General features: G+C 50.5%; 1 protein-coding gene across 1 annotated transcript in view; it reads right to left on the bottom strand.

Moving 5' to 3' along the window:
- Nucleotides 1-80: 80 nt before the first annotated feature.
- The window catches only part of CCNJL (cyclin J like), a 54835-nt gene continuing 31235 nt past the window's right edge, over nucleotides 81-23680 (bottom strand). Inside the window, 3 exon segments of the mRNA XM_082725109.1 lie at nucleotides 81-2223; nucleotides 3671-3830; nucleotides 4995-5297. Coding sequence (XP_082581235.1) covers nucleotides 1800-2223; nucleotides 3671-3830; nucleotides 4995-5297 — 887 coding nt within the window. The 3' untranslated portion in view covers nucleotides 81-1799.

Here is a 23680-nt window from a genome sequence, read left to right as displayed (position 1 = left end):
CGTCAACTTCCCAGCAGGAGGGAAGACACCCCCGGGGGCTGGCGGAGAGGACAAGGGCAGGAAGAGAACAGAGACCAAGAGCAGGTGACATGTTTATTGCAGGATGCCTTCTGCTGCTGCTGGGCTGGCTGGGAGCTCTACTGGGGGGCCCCTCACGAGCCCCAGTCCCAGAACAGATGGACATATTAACTTGGAATCCAAACCAGTTTCACATAAATAGAAGGAGGTTGGCAAACGAAAAAGAGAAAAGCAACAAACGAACGTGTAGTTATCCCACACTCGAGTGACAAAGGGGCAGCAGCGCCCTTATCCATGTCACCTCTTCTTATTCTGCTTCTACGTGGAAGCTTCCACTCACTCTGGAAATCACCTTCGGATCCAACTCAGCAGCATGTAGCTGCCTCCCTGGCAGGCCCTGAGCCAGTCTCCTGGACTGGCTCGTAAGCCAAGAAAACCGAGATGGGTTCTTCTTCAAACAAACAAACAAAAACTGCTTCTGTGGTTCTTTGCGCCTCCCAGTTCTGATGGGTGAACACTGTGTCCCCCTGACCCCAAACCAACCAAAAAAAAGCAAAAACACAAACAAACAAAACAATGAGCACAAGCCATGAGTCAGAATAGAAACATATTGCACATGGTTACAGGAGTCTTCCTGAGAGCCCAATTGCGGCGGGGACCCAAAATACTGGCTTTCGATCCAACCAATCGCTTGCCTTTCAGTGGTTGTGACATATATACCCATGCACGAGCCCACTCCCCAAGTCAGCTGGCATGAAGCAAATATTCCACATTTTTATCCTTCCCTATTAGCCAAACTCAAAGCCACAGCTGGGTTTAACCTCGTGCACCATTAAGCCCATGGTGGAGGGAGGTGGGGGTTGTTACTGGTAAACCCTTGTCTACCCTTCAATCACTTTTTTCCTCTGGGTGGTTGTTGAAGTTCTACAGGTGAACACAGCATCCAAGACGTGGAATCTTCTGGAAGTGAGAGCCTGGAAACTGGCTTTCCCCAACCACATGCTTCTGAAAACGCATTTTCTGCTGTTACAAGCTGGGTTCGAACCTACAGCTTGCGTGCGACAGGCAGTGTGGCAATCTACCTTTTTCTTCTCCTAAGGAATTTTCAAGTATCATAAAATCCCTGATACAGTATGTAAACAAGATATCTTACTGAACAGAAAGCTAGGTCACTTCGGGAAGCAGCAGCGGGTGAAATATCTAAAAAGCCAAATAAGGTTTTAGATTTAACAACAAAAGCAAGACAACCACCCACCGTGCCTTAGAAGGCAGACGCTCAGGCAAAAACACACGCAGGCTCCTCTGTACGGAGCCAGGGAAAGAGCACCGAATTCGGCATCTGCCGGGGGTCCTGAGAACACATCAGGCAGTCCTTCCTTGTTCAGTGTCACCGATGCCGGCAAGGAATAAAGTCTTTGATGCCAGACACCAGACATGCTCGTGGACTGACCGGTGTCCAGTCTCCTGGCCTCTTACCAGGTCTTTCTCACTCCACCAGGTCCCTCCTCCAGAGGACTGTGGCTGAGCCGTCCCCCTGCACCCCAGCTGCACATGTGGAAGACGTTTTCCAGAGGAATTCACTAGGGGGAGGGATGGCATTGACTATTTTGCTCTTTTGTTGGCTTTCATTAAAAAGAACATGAACCCTCTGTGTTCGAAGTCAGCGAGGCTCTGTGGGGACGGCTTCCCCGTTGCCTCACTCAGCTGAGCTCCCCTGAACTGTGTCCTCCTCCTCTGCCCAGGTGAGTTTCCAAGGCCTCCCTGTGTGGACCAAAGGTGCCCTATCTGTCGAAACAGCCTGTGGGGAACGCGTGGCTTCCGCTGAAGTAGCTGCTTCCGTAGCTGGTGGTGAGGCAGTGCCTGGGCTCCGCTGTGATGGCCATCTGCACGCGGAGGGGCGCGGGGAGGGACACAGGGCACACATCCAGGGGCTGGAGGGTGGGGTACAGGGTGTGGAGGGACGAGCCGGATCCCCCAGAGAGCAGACTCCCGGAGCGGTGGGCCTGCAGCGAGTCCCGATAGGCCAAGCAGAGGTCCTGCACAGGGGTCTGGAACGAGGCCAGGCCCGGTGTCGCTGGCTGGCTGAGGGTGGGGTAGGCGGGGGGCTGGAACAGCACTTGGGTGGGGGCGGGGGCTGTGCTGGGCACCACTGCCAAGGCCTGGCTCTTGACTGCAACAGCGTCCTTGAAGACGTTGTCATAGGCTCTGAAAGGAGAGGACCTGGGTGAGACCTGAGGTCAAAAGCCATAGCAGCAGACCCCTGAGTGAGCCCCTAAGTGGAATTCGAGATCTGTGTGCTGTGACCCCACGGCCGTGTCCAGCCCATGTTCACTGCCCGCAGGGCCGTCACCGCTCTTCTCTGACAAAACTCAGACCTCAGACCAAGCCCGGATCTGCTTCCTACCGAAACCCCTTCTGGCCCCTGGAGACTAGCTTCCTGTCCTCTAAGCTACTACACTGGTCCATCTCAGCAGTCAACCCCCCAGATGATAAATTCCGGGGTACCATCCGGCCCCTTGCTGAGCGCAAGCTCCAGGAGGGATAGCCCGGCAGCTGATGAGAAAAACCTCTGCCTTTGAGGCACCCCCGAACAGATCTCAAGCCAGCCACCCTTGGGGCCTACGTTTCACCTTCTGAAAAGGGGATCAACAGGTTTATTTCCATCTTTAAAAAAAGCTTCCCATAAAGCTTCTTGAAATAACAATTCCATTAATCTAACAGAGACTCAGGTTAAGACTGGAGCACAGGGAGGCCTCGGATCTGAGAAGCTGGGCATCCCAGAAGCCACCACCACGGTGAAGAGGCAGGGCTGGTGGCTGCAAATCTGGGGGCACCTATCTGCATTCAGACCAGAAGATATGCTCTGGCTCTGAGCACCTTCGACAAACACAGATTTTAAAACAAGGTCCAGGGAGCAGGGTGGACGGCTTGGAACAACAACACAAAGGCAGCCAGCTACCAGCAAAGCTTCCTTCACCAGGAGGCTGGGAGGCAGCTCTGGGTGGGGGAGGGGGCCTGGCCCCTTGGTGAGTGGGGCCAGCATCTAGCAAATGCTGCCACCTGTTGGGCGAAAGAGGAAAGGGGTGCAGCTCAGGGGACTTCTCAGTTCTCTCTGTCTCCTCCCTGAGGTCACCACTGAACGCTTCCTCCTTCAATACCAGTTTCATAGTGATGGATCTATGCTGCCCTTACGCACCTTCTCTGACACATTCAGTATGTCCTCCCCAGTATGCCCACTGAGGCCTCTTATGTTAAGCCCCTCTGAGCTTAGCTGGCTAAGAGGTCAGCTTTGTGGCCACGTCTAAGGAAAGTAGCTTATCACAAGTGTAATCATTCAGTGTAACCATCCATAAGGCTGACTGATGTACCGGGGCTCAGAGCACACAGCCCAGACACTCAGAAGGGTATGCACACACAGCTTCTCTTCTCCCCCATCCCTTGACCTTAACATTGCAAACCCAGAGCTACCCAAAACAGGAAGGTTCACCTCTGCAAACCTCAATTCTATCAGTTGTCACCATGGCTCACTTTACGGGAGACACTGCCTAGGGGAGCCACCACAACCCTCTGACTCTGAGAAACTGTGAACGTGGGTCTCGAGAGCAAGTGCCTGGATGTTCCAGAAACACGGAAAGATCAGGGGTGAACTTACACCAGGAGGATTTCAATGCACGTGCTGAGATGTTCTAGGGTGTAATTTGAGATCCTCTGTAGGTCTCTGGTCCAGTAGGGAGAAAGCTGAAGGCAGATCCTGGCAGCCCCAACGCAGGCCGCAGCAACCACAGAGGGCGGGAATTTGTAGAAAATATGATCTGAAAGAGAACCATGGCAGTCAGCATACAGAACCTCGCTCTGGACTCCCAGGGCCTCAATAAAAACCTGCTGAATGAGTGAACAGCCATAAGCATCTGATACTCAGAACTAAAACTAGCACCCGACTTCCATTTACTGAGGAACCTTCTCCCCCCTCAGCTCGACGGACCTATGACTGGCCAATCAAAACTACACGTATGTAAGGAATCCATGAGCTGTTTTGGTACACGGATACGGCGTGAAATGAATCTTAGTGTCCTACTAACATGTCTGGCACCACGGGGAAGCCGGCCCTTCTCATGTGCAAAGGCCAACTCCTCAGAGGCCCAGGATTTTCACGAAGGGCACTGGGGACGAGTGTGTCCTCGTTCTTACACTGCTTATCATTTCTGATGACTTCGGCGTCGGCCTGTCAAAGTCAGAGTTAAGCAGGTGGCATTAAGGTGACAGGAGCCGGCACAGAGCCAGACTCCTTCAATTCAAATCTTAGCAATGACCTTGGGTAAGTTACTTCACCTCTTGAGCACCCATGGAGGAAACAGATTTGTAAAACAAGAATAACAGAGTGATTTTCATGCAGAGTCACTGGGAAATTCCAATGACATCATATAACCCAAAGCACTAAAATAAGTGGCCTGGTTCACAGTATATGCTCCACTAATGCTTGATATCCTAATTGTTGATCTTGTTACTCGGAACCATTTTGGTGTGGGGCGGGTTATCGGGGGTGATTGTATCAACAGTATTTCTGACCTGGTATTTTAAGATACCAAGATACTTGGATTTTAAGACAGTGGGACGAGTCAATTCAAATAATGTCCCCAAACAGGGTAACTTTATTGTTAAACATTATTACTAAAACTTACCCCTCCCCCACCCTACCTGTACAATGACAGCTCTTCTGGAATGACCTAAGACCTAATGATCATAAGAAAAATTAGCAGGTGATCAGTACATCAGTAGGGTGCCAGCCGCCGGTATCCAAGCTGCTATTTATCGTTACACAGTATCAGTAATGCTGGAAGACCCACTGCCCGCCCCTTGTGGACCCCTGTGAAGTAGGAGAGTTCTGGGTGGATGGGCTCTGCTCAGTAAGGACTCCGTGCGTGGACATGCCTCTGTGTGGTTGGGGAAGGGGAACAGGTCCGGCCGTCGGGCCTCACCTTGCAGGGTGACCTCTAGGAAATAGTGGGCGTACTCCTTGAGGCACTCTTTGGTCTTGTGGGGGCACGTGGCAGGCCAGCTGTGGCAGTGTTGATCCTTCTGGCTGACGGAGGCCAGGAGGTAGTAGTCCAGAAAATGGGCAGGCGTGGGCAGGCAGAGGTTCCAACTGAAGGCCTCCAGGAGCAGCAGCTCCGTGTTGAGCAGCTCCTTCTTGGTGAGGGTGAAGTTCTGGCCGCTCAGGACCCTTGTACTGTTTATCTGCTCCAGCTTGGGGACGTGGTCTTCCCTATCCTCAAACTTACCTGCGAGAGAAGCAGAGGTTACTGGAAGACGGCACTTGCCTGCCCCAAGAGGTAAAGACCCACCTTCAAGTGCCTGGACAGTGCAGGCAGGAAGGACAGAAAGCTACCTACTGCCAAGGGACCAAGAACACAGATTCTGGATCTGACACACTAGGGCTTGGCTCCCCTAGCCATCACTTCCAGCTGCGTGATCGTGCCCAGGTGTCTCACCCTTTCCGTGCCTCAGCTGCCTCCTCTGTAAAATGGAAACTAAACCTCATAAAGCTTGTCAGGGACAATGAAGATGTGCACACCACATGTTCAGGCCAGCACGTGGAACACAGGAGGTGCTCAGTGGCCGTTAGCGACAGTAGCCAGGGCCTGGGAAATAAGGGAGCCCTCTCTCCAATCCCGGCTGGCCCTCACTAGTTCAATCTCAGGACTGGTCAGGAGTCAGACAGCCAGAGTCAGAATGACCTTACAAATCTGACCCTGTCCCCCCTCCCCCCCCCCCCCATGTAGAAAAGCCCAACAATGGCTCCCCATCCCCTCAGCCCTGGGTTTAAGCCCTGTCAACAGGTTTTTAGCTTGGATTCCCTCAGAAACGGTTTGCTTCGGAGGTGAGCCTAGGAAAGACGGGTAGGTGGGGAATGTGGGAGAAGACAAGAAAGGGAGGAAAGGCAAAAAGGGAACATTATCTTGAAGTTATCCATACCCCCACCTTCACTGCAGCACGGACTACAATAGCCATGACAGGGAAATGACCCAAGTGTCCACTGACAGATGAGCAGATAAAGATTTGGTCTTTATATACAACAGAATAATATGCAGCCTTATGAAGAAGGAAATCCTGCCATTTGCAACAACACGGATAAACCTTGAGGGTATTACGCTAAGTGAAAGAAACCAGGAAGAGAAAGACAAATAATGTATGATCTCACTTATATGTGGAATCTCAAACAGCTAGACCATAATCACAAAGAAGAGACTGGTGATTACCAGAGGCAGGGGTGGGGGAAACTTGTGAAGGTGGTCCAAAGGCAAAAACTTCCAGGGGCACCTGGGTGGCTCAGTCAGGTAAGCCTCTGCCTTCAGGTCAGATCATGATCTCAGGGTCCTGGGACGGAGCCCCGCATCAGGCTCCCTGCTCGGTGGGAAGGCCTGCTTTCCCCTCTCCCTCTGCTGCTCCCGGGGCTTGTGCTCTCTCGCACATGTTCTCTCTCTCAAATAAGTAAAATCTTTTTTAAAAAAATTCTCATCACTAGGAAAAAAAACTGTATGTGAGGTGACAGATGTTAACTAAACTTACTTTGGGGATCACTGCACAATACATACATAGATCAATTGGTTTTTACACGTGTGAAACTGTGTAATAATAACTGTGTAATAATACAACGATGTGCTCGCTTCAGCAGCACATATACTAGACTAATATAACGTTAAATGTCAATTGTATCTTAGAGAAAATGGGTGTGGGTGTGACATTGCGGACTTCCTCCTTCCTCCCTTGGAGTGCCATGCTAGGAGTGCAGGTCTAGCCTGCTGGAGGTGGGGAGACCACGAGGAGAACAAAGGTACCCAGGCAACAGGCAGTACCACCTCTCAGACACACAAATGAGCCCTTCCAGCCGCGTCCCTCCGGGGCTGGATGAACGAGCGCGGATGAAACTGGCAGAGGAAACGCCAGGCATGCAACCCACATCACTGCTGTGTAGATCGCCGAGTGTGGGCACGATCTGTTTGGCAGGAACAGATAACTGCGATATATTCCTATCAAATGGCAGCGGCAAAAAGATGTGAACTCCCCCCCCCCCCCCACAGGCACGTCACACAGCTCAGAAGGTACTGAAGGAACCGAAGGAACCATGAATAAATACCGGAAGGTCCTGGAAACAAACGGCATGAAGCAGAGCTGCATGGGGCTAGACACAAACACACATTAAACACAAGCCTCAGTGACCCCATTCAAGGGAACCGAAGTGTTTACACAGCAATCCTGGCACTCTGCAGGGGCGGGGAGCTCCAGGGGCGACCTGCACGGTGGGAGGCTCTGCAGGTGGGGCCGCCACGGGCCTCCCAGCCTTAACCCATCCGGCCCTGCAGAAACCACACACACCTGGCTGTGGCTCCGTCCGTGCCCTTCTCTGAAGCACCCCCCACCCCCAACCCCGGTGGCCCACCAGCCTTCATCTACACAGCCCCCTGCCTGGGGCACTCTTCCCCTTCCCCTCTTCGCTCTGCCAACCTCTCTCCCTATCCTTCACCCACATCCCTGTCCCTTGGAAGCCTTTCCTGACCACAGTCCCCGTCCCACCTGACCCTCACAACACAGTGACTCCCGAGCCTGGCCTCAGCGTGGTCGCCTGTGGCCTCTGAGCCCAAGCTGACTGCAGACAGAACAGCTGAGTGAGTGTCAGGAGAGATGGGACAGCCTGCTGAGCTCAGAAAGCACGCGTCTGTCTGCGCCGATTAAAAGCACAACAAACCATCTACACACCTGTGCACCACAGTGAGCTCCTCGTGACCCAGTTCCCATCAGATTTCCACCCTTCTCAGGAGAGAGAAGCGAAGAACCACTTCAGGCTGCCTTACAGCAGATATAATGCATATCTCAGGCAGGCCTCAAAAAATGTCCCTGAGAAATGAAACACGGCCTCTGGGAAGCAAGCATCTCTGTCTTCTCAGCGAGCCGTAAGGAGGCCACTACGCAGGCAAAGACGGTGTGACACAAAGCCTGGTTTCTGCCGGGCAGGAGCAGAGACGGCAGAGCGGCCCCTCCACAGCTGACCGCAAGCCCAGACCTTCTCCTTCCGGAGCTCTACCATCAGGACCCAAGCCTGGCGGGGTGCCACCTTCAGGGCGCACACCTTCCCCTGTCCTGCACACAAGGGCAACTCAAGAAGGAACAGCAAGGTTAATGCTGCCCAAGGGGCAAGAGCCTCTTGTATGGCTGGAAATCCTGGGGTGGGGCCTGGCTGACGAGGCCTTGCCAGCCCCCTACAGCCCCCTACACCCTCCCTAAGCAGGGGACCCTTCCTCCAGCTGGGAGTACTCACCCCTCACTCACCCTATCATGCGTTCTCTGGCTCCGAGGCCACCGGATGTCATCAAGGCTCATGCTCAGACTACTTAGTATCAACTATTAATATTAATGACTAGCACCTAACCAATAGGTCATTAAATAGGTTGAAGCCCGTGAGGACAAGAATCTCGTGTGACCCATCTGCAGTTTGCCCCCAGGTCCCAGCACACTGCCTGGTACGTAGTAACTGCCCCATGAATATTTGTTGAAAAGATGAATGGTATTCTCTTAATAGCTGAATTTTAGGCCATCTTAATTGTCCTCTGATTCTCTCAGATTACCTGCATCCCCTAATTTTTTTTCTCCAATGAGCCTATCTTTGTGTAATTTAAAAAGAAAGAGAAAATATTTTTGCAAAATTGTGATGTTTTCCCTGAACCTTGTGCTGAACTAAGCCAACTCTGTTCACAGTCACTCAGGGAATACAAGGACTCATTTCTTCCCCAGAGCAGAGGGTGGCACCGTGAAGGTCATAGCCCCAGCAAAAGCGTGTATCAACCTGGGGGTGGTGCTAAGACCCTCGCCCAGCAATCTGCTCTGACCGGCAGCTGTGCTCAATGAGATTAGTTTCCTGCCTGCCTTCAGAGCTTTTCAAACCTTTCAGAGCTCTGCCTTTTCCCTTGTCACCAGGCCCTAAAGGATTACCCTCCAGTGGAAGGGGCCATGGATTACTAAGGCATCTGAATTCACCTGCTCCCCAGGCTGGAGAAGCTGCTGCAGGCCAGGGCCAGGCAGAGCGGGGTCTGAATCCTCAGTGAGTTTGCTCTGGACCTGACATTTGTCAGAGCAAAAACTCAGAGAACTTCGCTGCACATCTAGCAGTGACCTCGTAGTTCCTGCTCTTCGCGGCTGGCCGGCAGACCCCAGCTGAGCAGCTACTCCCCAACAGGAGACAGTTCGTGGCCAGAAAAGATTTTATGAGTTTCCTGGTGCCGCACGTGCCTGGCGGACACTGCCTCCCCTCCTCCCACGACGAGAGCGCAAGAGCGCGCCAGCCCTTTGTCCCGGGTGACTCGGCCACCGAGCGCGACCACTCAGCCGCTTGCTCCTTATCGACAAAATGCATTGACACCAAATGCCTGGAACTCTTCAGGCAGGTCCCACGGGACGTGTGAGGGACAAACGTCTGAGTCTTTCCAAGTCAGATCAGAGCCACACACTCACAGACTATGACTCCTTCAACGTGCGTTGTATTTAGAAAACGTTCAAATCCACAGGAAAGATGAAATGATGTTAACAATGAACACAAATGGCCCTTTAGCCAGATTTACCAAGTGCTGACTCTGAGTCACATTTGAGGGGTGTGTGTGTGTGTGTGTGTGTATACACACACACTGGTTTTGCGGGAGGGACCATTTCTAGCCAAGCTGCAGACGTGACATGCCACCCCTGGACAGCATCCATGCCTGACGTCATTTTCCTACATAATCATAACGTTATTACCAACCCTACAAACATCAGCATTAATGCAGTAACATTTTCTTTCCTTTCTCTCTCTCTCTTTTTTTTTTTTTTTTGAAGTAGGCCCCACACCCAACAGGGAGCTGAAACGCACCATCCTCCACCGAGAGTTGCAGGCTCCTGGCTGAGTAGCCAGGTGCCTCTGCAACAGCATTTTCTCATATTCGATCCACATCTGACTTTCCCCCAACAGTCCCCAAAATGCCTTTTGGAACTTTTTGTTTTTCTGGATCCAGATTCGACAAGGCTCACACATGGTGCCTGTTACATCTGTTTAGTTCCATCCTTTGCTCTTCAGGACACTGACTCTGGGTGAATCTGCACCCATTTTCTTCTCAAATGTCCACGTTCTGGGGATGCCTGCCTGGCTCAGTGGTGGAGCCCGCAAGTCTTGACCCCAGAGTTGAGTTCAAGCTCTGCGTCGGGCCTAGAGCTTACTTTAAAAAAAAAAAAAAAAAGAAAGAAAGAAAGAAAAAAGAAAAATTACGCCCCATATTCTGGACTGTCTCCTCAGCACCCAACAGGTTGGGTAAGGAAACTACAGAGGCTATGTTCTGTTGCTTCTTACCGGATCCCATCAGGAGTTACATCATGTCAGTTTGTCCCAGCAATAGCGATGCCACATTAGATCACTTGGTTAAGGTGGTGGGGACACCAGATCTCTCCATTTTAAAGGTACCATTTTCCTGTGAAATTAGTAAGGAATCTGTGAGGTGGCACCATCAGACTCCGTGAATATCCTGTCCTCCAACAACCTAACTCAATGCTTTGGCATCCACAAATGAGTCTTTCCTGAACAAATAATTACATTGGGGTTGAAAAAGTATTTTTTAACAAAAGATTTTATTTATTTGACAGAGAGTGAGCGAGAGAGGAAACACAAGCAGGGAGAGGAGGAGAGGGAGAAGCACATCTCCCCCAGGAAGGAAGCCTGGGATCATGACCTGAGCAGAAGGCAGAAGCTTTAGGACTGAGCCACCCCAATACCCCCGAAAAAGAATTTTTAACAATTCTATCACTCTATCTACATTTTACTTTCTTTCTTTTTTTAAAAAAAAGATTTTATCTGTTTATTTATTGGACAGAGAGAGGGAAAACAGGCACGGGGGGTGCGAGAGGTAGCCTGATGGAGGCCCGAGCTCAATCCCAGGACTCTGGGATCATGACCCAAGCTGAAGGCAGATGCCTGATGACTGAGCCACCCAGACGCCCCATCTACATTTTTCTTTTTGGATGGTCACACCGCCCAAATTTGAGCCGGGGGAACCTTATCGACACTTTTAAAGACTTCTTTTTTTTTTTAAATCCTAAAATTCCCCAAGTACTCACCCTGGGTCTGGAGCTCAGGCAGAGAAGTACGTGAGCCCTCAGTGCAGAGGAACCTGCAAAGAATGCTGTTGAGAGCCCTCTGCACACCTGGCTGACAGTTCCTCCCGCTTCTCCCGGGGCTGGTGCACAACCTGGAAGGCTGCAGCCATTCCACGCAGGTCACACAATTACCGTGCTGACCACAGTGAGTCTAGCCAAGTGGCCTAATCAACCACAGAGGCAAGACAGCTGTCAATTCAGCAAGCCTCCAAAGGGACCCTCACAGGCCAGCTTTTCATGCCCCCCCCCTTTTTAAAAAAAGATTTTGTTTTATTTATTTGTCAAAGAGAGAGAGGGAGCACAAGAAGGCAGAGGCAGAGAGAGAAGCAGGCTCCCTGCTGAGCAAGGAGCCCGACATGGGAACTTGATCCCAGGACTCTGGGATCATGACCTAAGCGAAGGCAGTGGCTTAACTGAATGAACCACCCAGGCGTCCCATCCTTTTTTTTTAATAGCATTTTTGCTTGTTGTGTTAAAATGCACATAACATAAAATTTACCATTTTAACCATCACAGTTCAGCAGTCTTCCAGACATTCACACTGTTGTGCAACCAATCACCAGAACGCCTTTCATCTTGCAAAACTGAAACTGTATCCCCATGAAACAGTAACTCACTGTCCCTGCTCCCCCCTCCCCTGGTAACCACCATTCTATTTTCTGTCTCTACGAACTGACTCCTCCAAAGCCTGGCTTTTCTTCTTCCACCCAAGGTCCTAGCAAACAAGCCTCAAGCAGGGCAAACAGAATTCCTGACTTTTCTGAATGAGGGCCAAGAGACACAGTATTTTTAATAGCTGAAAGAATGTTTTATTTAGGAAAATTTTAAATATACCAAAAAGAGAGAAATGTTATAATGAACCCCCAAGAAGATGTTACCTACCTCCAACAATCATCAACATTTCGACGCCCTTTAGAAAAATTCCAATATGAAACAGTGCACGTGCAGAGTAGAATTCTGTAAAAAGTCAGTGGGGCGCCATCTGTGATATCCAGACATAGGGCCGCTCATCCATGACTAAGCAGGTGGCTTTACACATTGCTCCCTGTGAACCTCCCGTCCCACCCCAGTCAGTCCTTCAGGTCCAGCAAGATGCCGGTCTACAGTAGCGCCTGGATGGCTCAGTGGGATAAGCCTCTGCCTTTGGCTCAGGTCATGATCCTGGTATTGAGCCCTGCCTGCATTGGGCTCCAGCTCTCCATCAGGCTCTCTGCTTCCCCCTTCCCCTCTGCCTGCCTCTCTGCCTACTTGTGATCTCTCTCTCTGTGTCAAATAAATAAGATCTTTAAAAAAAAAAAAAAAAAAAGATGCCTGTCTACAGACTCATTTAGGAGCTAGACCTAGGTTCCAATCTGAGGCCAGTTCTTGGCTAAGGAGAACCAGGTTTTAAACAGCTGGACCCCCTTCCTACCTAAAGAAATGCAGTTCTTCTCTCTCTCTTTTTTTAAAGATTTTATTTATTTGACAGAGAGAGTGCAGACAAGCAGGGGAGGGTAGAGTTTGGAACAGTGGGCTCCCCGCCTAGTGGGGCAGGATCCCAGGATCACGACTTGAGCCAAAGGCAGACCCTCAACAACCGAGCCACCCAGGTGCCCCTAAAAATATTTTTAAAAATAGGCTTCACACCTGGCATGGAGCCCAAAGGAGGGCTTGAACTCACGACCCTGAGATCAAGACCTGAGCTGAGATCAAGATTCAAACCCATAAAGGACTGAAGCACCCTGACACCCTAAACTGCATGCTTTTAAAAACAGGCAAAGCTACTATTCCCCAAGAAGGGCCACTCTCCTATTTTAAAGCCCCCCCCACCTTGTCATCTGAGAACGAGAACAAAATCGGGTTAGGAAATGAGACCCCCATGGCTATCCCACACCCCTCAGAAGCCCTCTGTCCTACTCTGTAGGGTGCTAACGTTAAGGGATAAAGAGCCACTCCAGAGGCTTCCCAGTCTCACCTGGCCCTCTGGGTGGGCCCAACAGCTTCGGAGGTGACTGGGAAGGGCTGGGCAGTAGAGGTAGCAGAAGCCCAAGGGGAAGCTTTCCCCGGTACCCAGGGGTAGAAGCACAGGCCATGAGTTCCCGGGCAGGACCAAGCTGAATGCAGCCCTTTTGGCTGTTAGTTCTTTCTTCCACAGATTCTTCCTTCCTATGAGGGCAAAGAAGTGGCCACCAGAAGGGGCAAATATTTAATGTGAGCTGAGAATATTTAATGTGAGCTGAGAATATTTAATGAAAGCAGAGAATGCTGTGACCAGAGAGAGCCCAGGTTTTGAAGAAGGCCCTGACTGAAAACAGGTTGGGAATGCCCTCCCTAAAAGTCTCCTAAGTTCAGGCTCAGGTGCCAGTTTTCCATCCTTGCCCCCATAATACAGATACAACTGGTGTGATCATCAGGAAACCCAGACCACCAACAGTGGTAGTAGGGAGGCTTGGGACAGCACGGGCACGGTGACCGGCTCTAGGCCTCGGGCATAGACAGTACCCATAAATGGCAGCAGCTGCTGCTCTGTAAGTTACAGAACATGGTATTCATCCTTTGCACCCCAAATCTGCAATCTTCTTCTAAAGTCCTGAAAGGTATAGATGAACCAAATTTGGTAGGCAGCGCTACAAGATATTTTCTTTTTTCTTTTTAAGATTTTTTTTTTTTTTTTTTTTTTGACAGAGACAGTGAAAGAGGGAACACAAGAAGGGGGAGTGGCAGAGGGAAAAGCAGGCTCCCCACTGAGCAGGGAGACCAATGCTGGGTTTGATCCCAGGACTCTGGGATCATGACCTGAGCCAAAGGCAGATGCTTAACGACTGAGCCACACAGGTGCCCCAAGCCATATTCTTACAGGCTCTGAGAAAGGGGAAAAATAAACTCAATAAAAGGTCCCCTCCAACAACCCTCCACCACCCCGGCTGCCGATACCACTGGCCCAGCTGTGCTGGACGTAGATTGGCTCCAGCCTCTTTCCCCTGGACTGTGACCTTGAACTCCACTCTGGGGCTGGAAGTTCCAAGGTTCAGAGAGGGAGGCAAAGGGGACTCTGGGGCCCACAGCCTTTCCCAGATGGGTCCTCCCTACAGGGGCAGGAATTCCCAGTCACTGAGCTGGCCAGCAAGAGGCAGAATGCGCACGCACCAGGGTCTGAGCTCCGGGAGCACAGGGACTGCCGCGTTTGGTTCTCTGCTGTAAGCCTGGTTCCACCACATCAAGAAACACAAGCAGCCGCTGGGGAGGGCCAGTCTCCCAGTGCATTCCAGTAGTAAGCCTGGGGGCTGGGAGTGTCTTCCACTTGGAATCAGGAACTCAGAAGGACCGAGTCCATTGTTCCCACCACCCAGCTGGTCAGCGACAGAGGAAAATTGGAAATCTGGTTATCTGATCCAGGAGGGCAGGGCTCCTGTGAGTCTCCTAAGAACATCACAGCGCCCCTTCACCCAGCACAGCATCCCGCAGAAACTTAATACAGATTTATTTATTTATTTTTTAGTTTTTAAAAAAGGTTTTATTTATTTATTTGACAGAGAGAGACAGTGAGAAAGGGAACACAACCAGGCGGAGTGGGAGAGAGAAGCAGGCTTCCTGCCAAGCAGAGAGCCTGATGTGGGGTTTGACCACAAGACCCTGGGATCATGACCTGAGCCGAAGGCAGATGCTTAATGACTGAGCCATCTGGGTGCCCCCAAATTTATTTCCTTAAATAATGAATAAATGGCTCCACAGTCCAGAGCATCTCGCAGTCACGGGGTCCCCGCTATCCCAGGAAGTCTCCACGGCTGTCTGGGTGCATGGTGGATGCGGGCAGGAGGCCAGCTGTGCCCTGCCCTCTCCCCAGCTAAAGGCCCTGTTTGCACACCCACTCTCGTCCTCATCCCCCTCTGCTTTAGTTAGCACTCCGATCCCAGAGCCTTTCCATGGAAGATGTGTACGCTCCACAGGACCCACTCTCCTCTTCCAATGACAGGACTGATGCGGAAGAGCACATCTCTGCGGGGGACACTTTCTGTAATAAGGGACCATACCCCGACCCAACCACCCAAACCAGCTTTTCCACTAAAAAAATTCCTTGGCTTTCTGTAGTTACTGGAGGCCAGAAGGGGGCTTCATACTTGTCTCCCTCAGGGACACCGTTCATAGGTCCGGCAGGCACCGTCTTTCTCAGGAGCCACGGGAGACAGACTTTGAGCAAAGTGACTGATGGAGAAGCCATGAAACTGCTCTGAGGACAGATCCCTCTCAAAGGCTGTTTTGCTTGGCGGAGCAGCAGAGAGGGCACGATGATGACTCTTATGGTGACTTCCCCGGCTTCTACAGAGGCCCAGCCACTCGCAAAGTCTCAACATCTTGGCCCCTGTGACGGGCATAACTGACGTGAGAGCTCAGTGTTCTGGAATGGTGCCCGGCGCCCCACCAACACCGGTCCTTGCTATCGGTGCACTTCTGTCGATTCGGGGCCAACTGTGCAATTGTAGTCACAGGGACAATGACAGGTTGGTTTCTGGACAGGGTCTGATAAAGGGGGGAGAAAAAGCCAGGGACGGAGCAGAAAAACCCTCCAGCTAAAGGGAGGCATCTGTGAAGCCGACAGCAGGGGCGGGCAGCAGGGAGCGTCCCCTCCCCCTTGACCTGCTGCAGAGATCTGGAGGTTAGGAAATGTCCTGGAGAAAAACCCTCTGGTCTCTGGGGCCAGCTGGGGAGACCTGGCATGAAGGCGCACCTGGGACCAGGCTTGGGTGAGTTTCATCCTTGCTCAGGAGGCAAAGAAAGATCCTTACAGTGGCTGACAGCCCCAGGGAGACTGTGAGTAGCAGCAATGTCTACAGTCCCTGTCCCTGAAGAGGACTCATTCCACACGGATATGTGTCCCAGGCACCGAGCCTCAGAGACAATGGAGCAAACAACAGACCTGGCCCCGTCCACAAGCTGCTTTACATTGTGTCCCTCCTCTCAGCACCTGTCTCCCTCCTCCCCCAGAGCAGACTGCTCCACCCACGGCTGCATCTCCAGTCTGCACAGAGCAGGGCTCAAATACCGGCAGGATGAATGAATGAGCAAACCAAGGAAGGAATGACAGCACATTTCTGACCGGCTGAGGCAATTCCCGAGTCCTACTTTGGAACCAGAGACAAGAGGGGAGGTTGTGGGTGGTTGTTCTCTTCAGGAGGAAATCGTAAAAAGGGCCTCCCAGGTCAGAGGTGGCATGTGGCCAGCTGGGTCACACACCGGCTTCCTGTCAGGCTGCGAGGACTTCCCTGTCTCAGAACGGAGCCACGGGTACAACGGTGTCACACAGTGGCTCTGGCAATTCCTGGGCTCCTTTGCACTCTGGTTCACGAATTATTTCCCTGACTACTTAAGAGCCGGGGTGGCAGGGGGAGAGGCCCCTTGTCAGGGACACAACTGGCAACTGGGGCCGCGGCTGAGCAAGGGCTTCCTGCAGAGGGACGGCGTTCTCTTCTCTCCAGTAACAGAGGTCGCTGCTCCGCGGAATGCACCCCACCAGCTCGCAGGGGGCCGATCGGGACCAGGCCTGATGGCGCTGTGGCTGCAGGGAGAGCCAGGAGCGAGTCCTCCTGGCCTGCAGGGCTAGAGGTGTGGACATCAGGGGTCCTGGCACCTCCGCTGGAGCAGGGGAAAGGAGGAGGGGAGGCCACGTCGGCCACGTCTCTCCAGGCTAGAAGGGGAGCGGCTTCCAGCCAAGAGACCTGGTCCTGAAGACCGAGGAGTTCACCCTGGTCAGCCAACACGTGGGTCCGCAGGCTCCACAAAGAGAGCCAGGAGTCTCCTAGCAAACCTCGCCACCTGCTGGCCTGTCTTCCCGGGGGCGGCCATGGAAGGGAGCCATCCAGCTAGCTATAGGACAAAGGCGGCTGTTGTGTGTGGTGGCTGAAAGCAAGGACTCGGGGAGATGCCCGTACCCTCGGGCAAGTCACCTAACCACCAACGGTCTATTTTATAAGATTGTTCTGAGGATCAAATGAGTAAACCCGTGCAAAGAACTCAAAACCCTGCCTGGCATATAAACAAGTATTACCCTTTCCTGATCACTGGGGCCAGGATCTGCCCTCCACCCCCAAATTTTGATTACAGAAAAAAATAATGTAGTGAATTTGCAAGTAATTTATTTTATTATTATTTTTTTAATTAAGTAGGCTCCACACCCAACACGGGGCTCAGACTCACGACTCAGATCAACAGTTGCAAGCTCCACCAACTTAGCCAGCCCCTTATTTTAATCTTGATCGTTTTCACTATTTTCTAATTTTCTACAAAGAAGAAATATCACTCTCCCACTGGAAAAAAAAAAAAAGTTTAAAATTCTCAGAGGATGCCACTGATGGGACCATAGAAGCCAGAAGCAGCAGAATAACTGCCAAAGAAGGTTCCAGAACATGATTCTGCCTTAGTCCAAGACTATCTCAGTGTGAATCTGCTTTACAAATGCCCACAGTTTCCTAGAAGAGTTCCAGGAACCCCAACATGTCGGTGACAAAGAAGACACTTTTCCTGTCTAGACACTGACATGCCTGTAATTAAACACTCAGGAGGAAGAGGCAACAGATACTTCTTTAAGACAATCTTGAAAATCCAGGCAAACACAACTAACATAAAAATCACCTTGGGACACCTGGGGGGCTCAATCAGTTAAGTGTCAGCCTTCGACTCAGGTCATGATCCCAGGGTCCTGGGATCGAGCCCCGCATCAGGCTCTCTGCTCAGCAGGAAGCCTGCTTCTCTTCCTCTCTCTCTGCCTCTCTGCCTACTTGTGATCTCTGTCTGTCAAATAAATAAATAAAATCTTAAGAAAAAAATCATCTCTAATCGCCCCACCCAAGGGTATAATGGACTGGGTCTGAAAGTTTTAAAACAAGTGGACGTTGCCCTGCTAGTAGGACTCTGAGTCACGCTGACTAGGTGGTGGTGGTGGTGGGGGTTCCCAGCAAAGCGCAGGCTGCTGGGACCAGCAGAGCAAACGCTCTGGAAACTCAGCGGTGGCTCTACCAGTGGGGAGCAGCCCAATGAGTAAGAACCCCATAGGTCTGCCTCTTCACTTCAGCATTAACAGGAGAATATGTAAATGCAATCCTGGATGTAACAGGCGACAAGGTATGGTAAGACACGTCCAGAGAGGGTTGAAGTTTAAAGTAAACGAGAAGAAAGACACTCAGCTCCCAGCAGCCAAGCTGCAGGTAAATGTGGAAGATCAGACAGGCACCTGACGTCAATCTTGGTCCTTTTCCCCTCTAAGACGTAGGCCAGGCTATTCTCCTGAAAGTAAAGACACTTAGATCTTCTTAGAAGGGCCACTGGCTTGGGCTGGGCAGGTGCCCAGAGCCCTGCTGGTAATCCCTGGCTTGAAGGCTGCTTCTCTGGGAGATGCCTTCAGATCCTAAGCAACATGAGGACGGGGACTTGATCTGCTTTGTGCCCCACAGTACCCCAGGCTCAGAGCATAGTAGGTATCAAGTGTGTGGATTGAGTTATCTTCAGTGACAAGGGCCACCGCCTCCCCAGATACACAACTTCTGGTATACAGCAGAGTCAAATAAATGTTTTTTGAGCGACTTGCCCATGTTGGGGGTCAAGGGCTCCTAACACTCCCATTTTCAACTAACACATGCATCTTAAGATTCCTCTCTTATTCTCCCCAAACACACACACACACAACCCCCCGCCCCAAAACCCCACTTGGATCCCAGAACCTCAGGCCCTGGACCAACAGGCCTGAGCACTAAACCTGCTATAAAGCAAACAACATTTCTGAGTTTCTGGCCCAGTCGGCTTTCTGACAGACACATCACCCAGAATCCTTTCCCTGAAAATAGTTCTAAATAAGCCTGCCAGCCTGCAGAGATGGGAACAGGAAATGGAAAAAGTCACCATGTCCTCACTCACTTCCCTGCAACATCAGAGCCGTGGGCCCGGATGTACTTGGTGTGACCCTCATGAGACAGGCCATTTTTTCCAGTGCGTCCCCATGCTGTGTGGCTGCCAGCGAAATGCCACTGATTAGGAGATGCACATCGATGTTGCTGTAGCTTTCTGGAGGAAATAACTGATGGCTGTCACATGAAATGCACATGTGGAATGTCAAAGCCATCCCCATTCCTGAAATGTAAGGCCATGGCAGGGAGGAAATGCTAGTACTCCTCCTAGCCACCTTTCTTTTCAAAGTTTTTTTTTTTTTCAATTTATTTTGTATTTTTAAAAAGATTTTATTTATTTATTTGCGAGAGAGCTAGTAAGCAGAGGAAGCAGCAGAAGGAGAAGGAGGCTCTTTGCTGAGCAGGGAGCCTGACGTGGGACTCGATCTCAGGACCCCAAGATCATGACCTAAGCTGAAGGCAGATGCTTAACCAACTGAACCACCTAGGCACCCCTGCTACTAACCACCCTTACACGAATTACCTCCTGCCAAGGGAGGCAGCCATATTTCTTTCCTTCCAAAGGTTTAATCCTGTAAATAAATCTTAAGCTTTGTCTAAAGTACACCTAAAAAAAAGGACACCTGGGAAAATGGCCCCCTTTGCATCTGCTGGCTACAATCAGTGCCCTAGAGGCATCTCAAGCATTCCCAGTTTGGGGGAAGAGCTGTGTGCTTAACCTCCTCAGGCCTTCCTTCACTCCTGTCTACCAGGAGGGATTAACACTGCTTTCAAGTTTCCAGATCTCCAACAGAGACCCCATCCCACCCGCCTTGCCCTGCTGTCAAAGAAGCTGCTTGGAAGAAGCAAGAGTTGCTAAGTAATCAAAGCAGGGGTGACTGAGGGGGAGTGAAGGTGTTTGACTGGGAGAGATAAGGGCCTCTCCTAGAATTTCCTGAGGTCCAGAGCATAAGCCCTAGACAGGCAATGGCTTCTATCTGGACCTTTGCTAAGAGATGAGGTAATTGATTTCTGGCTTAAGGAGTCTTAAAATCCACTGGGTCTGGGGAGCTCATGTCTCATCTGGGCATGCTGGACAGGACAGGCAGACAGGTGGGACATGAATGCACCCCTTGCTGGGAGCACAGAAGAAAAGCCACAAGTAGACACCTGTGAGGGGCCAGCAAAGGGGAGGGGTGGAGAAGCGTGGTTCCAAAGGCTCCCAAACATTAAGCTCAATTTAAGAAAAAAGGGATCTCATCATCTGTTAGTTAAAGCCTCTGCAAAGCAATTTAGGACTACCCAACCGAATCTGAAATGCACAGAGTGCACACACCTCTGACCAAAGCAACGGCACCGTGGGGCAGTCTTCTCACAGACATACTTACTTACACTGGCAGAGTTACAGGCAAAAGGAGTGCTGCTGTCATACTGTTTATTTATAGTAGCGAAAAAACTGGACAGCAATTGAAATGTCCACCGACAGGAGTCATCCCACAGACGGCAGTGTTTATAACACAGAGAATTCTGCGATCGATCGAGAGTAAGGTAAACCCTGCAGACCGACAGGAAAGACGCTCCCTGATGGACTACAAAGAACGCGTTTTTGGTACTAACCCCCTTGCGTAAGGACACAGCTCATTCTGCTTATTCACAGAAGCTGTGTTCTATCAAGGCCCTGGGGACACTGTACCAACGAACACAGAACCACATTCCCAGGGCACATACAGCCTTAGGCTCCTCTGAGCCTCTGTCATGTTTTCATCCATCGATCAATGCCGAACCGGTGTATTTCTGGTCAATAGACTGCTGATTCATTATCACCGAACCCATAGCTGGCAGCATGAGAACTCACGCCCGCACAAACCTGATCCAGCACATTGTTTTCTTTGTATGACACATCACAGCCTTGTGCTCAGGAATGATAGACAGCGTGATGCTTGGGGCCCATTTATTTATTTGTTTGTTTGTTTATAAAAAGATCCAATTACTTATTTTATGGCGGGGGGGGGTAAGAGCACGTGAGCACATGTGCTTGTGGGGAGGGTAGACAAAGAGAGGAGAGATGACTCCTCGCTGAGCATGGAGCCGAGGCAGGGCTCGATCCCACAACCGTGATATCAGGACCTGAGCTGAAATGAGCTGAAATCAGACCCTCAGATGACTGAGCCAGCCAGGAGCTCCTTAAGGGCTGTATTATTTTTTAAGTTTTTAAAGATTTATTCATTTATTTGACAGCCAGCACGGAAGCAGGTATAGCAGCAGGCAAAGGAAGAGGGAGAAGTAGGTTCTCCACTGAGCAGGGATCCCACAAGCAGGACTCCATCCCAGGACGCTGCGTTAATGACCGGAGCCAAAGGCAGACGCATCCAAAGGCAGACGCGTAAGTGACTGAGCCACCAAGGCGTCCCTTGAGGACAGTAAAACCACCAACAAGCACAAAAACGAGGAAGTGTGGCACTAAACAGAGAAAAGGACCCTCGTTTGTAGGTCCAAGAGCTGAAAACAAGAAGCCAGAGCCTTGCGTTATTTGACCTCAGTTGCGAACATGCACAGGGTGTATGGGGTCACTGCCCGTGTCCTCAAATGACCGCCCAAGTTCTGTACACACAGATTTTTGAGGTTACAAATAAATTTTAGGGAATAGGAAAATTCTCAAGTACAGAATCTTTGAATCATGAGAACCATGTGCCTGTACATGCACACAACTTTTCTGAAAAATACACCAGCTCGGTTTTGGAAAAGACAGAAGAAACTACCACGAAGCTATCTTTGGCAAGTGGGATGGGCAACATGTTTTTTACTTTATTCTCTGGATCTCACTGCCCCAGTAAATATACCATTTCTAATTTAAAAAATCTACAGGAAAGGGGCACCTGGGTGGCTCAGAAAGTTAAGCATCTGACTCTTGGTTTCAGCTTGGGTCATGATCTCAGGGTCATGGGATGCAGCCCCGTCTTGAGTTCTGAGCTCAGCATGTGAAGTCTGCTGGAGCCTGTCTCTCCCTCTCCCTCTGCTCCTGTGCACATGCCCTCTCTCTCAAATAAATAATAAAATCTTTAAAAAAATAAAAATAAATAAAAATGTACAGTAGGAAAAGGAGCCTTTCTCTGGGTACACGTAGCACAGCATGGCAGATTCACTCTGGGCTCAAGGACCCTGCTCCATAGGGGGACCAGTGTCTTGCAAAAAGGGCACGTGACCACCCTCTTGCTTGATGCCTCCCTCTCCTGGGGAGGAGGACAGCTGAGATGAAGGGTAGCAGAGGATTCGGCTTCACCTACAAAATCCTAGAAGTCAGAACTTTACCCCAAGAAACAGACGTGTCACCCTTAGCTTTTCCTAGAAGTAGTCAGCAAGGGGCAGGATGGAGCTCACGGTCCAGAAGAGAAAGTATGATGGAACTAGGGTTACAGAGAGAGAGAAAAGAAAAAGAAGGGACAAAGGGGGAATCTTAAAACGTTTGTTTACTGGGCAGTTCATATGGGCATAGTCTAGGATTCATTTTTCCTCCTTGTGAATAAAAATAGATTTATTTTCCTAATTATAAAAAAACACAAGTAAGTCTGGGTCTGGAAGTATACACAGCAAACTATGGCAACAGGACAACAGGTTTGGGGGAAACGAATTTTTTTATACAAGTGCTACTTACCTGGATTTTTTATAAAAATGTATCTCATACTTTTTTTTTTTTTTTAAAGATTTTATTTATTTGACAGAGATCACAAGTAGGCAGAGAGGCAGGCAGAGAGAGAGAGAGAGAGAGAGAGAGAGAGGAGGAAGCAGGCTCCCTGCTGAGCAGAGAGAGCCCGATGCAGGGCTCGATCCCAGGACCCTGAGATCATGACCTGAGCCGACGGCAGAGGCTTTAACCTACTGAGCCACCCAGGCGCCACGATTTTTTTAATCATCATAATAATGTCTTATATTTAAGGTCATACTGTCCTAGCAAAAAGGCCACCCTGGTCATGTCTCTGGCTCTTCTGATTTTCTTTCCCACCCTCTCCCCTTTCTTCAATTTTTTCAGGGAGAGAGAGAGCACACATGCAAGGGGGAAGGGAGCAGAGGGAAAGAGAATCTTAAACGAGTTCCATGCTTGGGGCAGGGCTCCATCCCAGGACCCTGAGATCATGACCTGAGCTGAAATCAAGAGTCAGCCACTTAACCCACTGAGCCACCCAGGCGCTCCTCCCATCCTCTCTCCTACCTCAGGCTGCTCCATGCCCGGGGCCAAGGACTCAACCCCCAGTCACCTCTGAGCCAGGCAAAAGCAAAACTCTTGAGTTTCCTTAAAAAGTTCAACATTGAAGAGCCAATTCTAATCAGCAATTCCACTCTTGAATTTACACCTAAAAGAACTGAAAACAGGTGTTCAAACAAAGCTGGTAGTGAATGTCCACAGCAGCACTGGTCATAGCAGCCGAAATGCAGAAACAATGCAAATGTCCATCAGCAGATGAAAGGGTAAGCGGTGGTACGTCCTACGACAGAACGTTATTCGGCCGCAACAAGGAATGAAACACTGATGTGTGCTACAACTTGGATGAACCCTGAAAAGTGAGATAAAGGGAAAGAAACCAGACTTAAAAGCTCACAGACTGTGTGACTCTTTCAGAGGAAGTATCCAGAAGAGGCAAATC

This window comes from Mustela nivalis (assembly GCF_964662115.1).
Source record: "Mustela nivalis genome assembly, chromosome: 3".
Classification (NCBI taxonomy): Eukaryota; Metazoa; Chordata; class Mammalia; order Carnivora; family Mustelidae; genus Mustela; species Mustela nivalis.
This window is presented reverse-complemented; position numbering and strand designations above follow the sequence as displayed.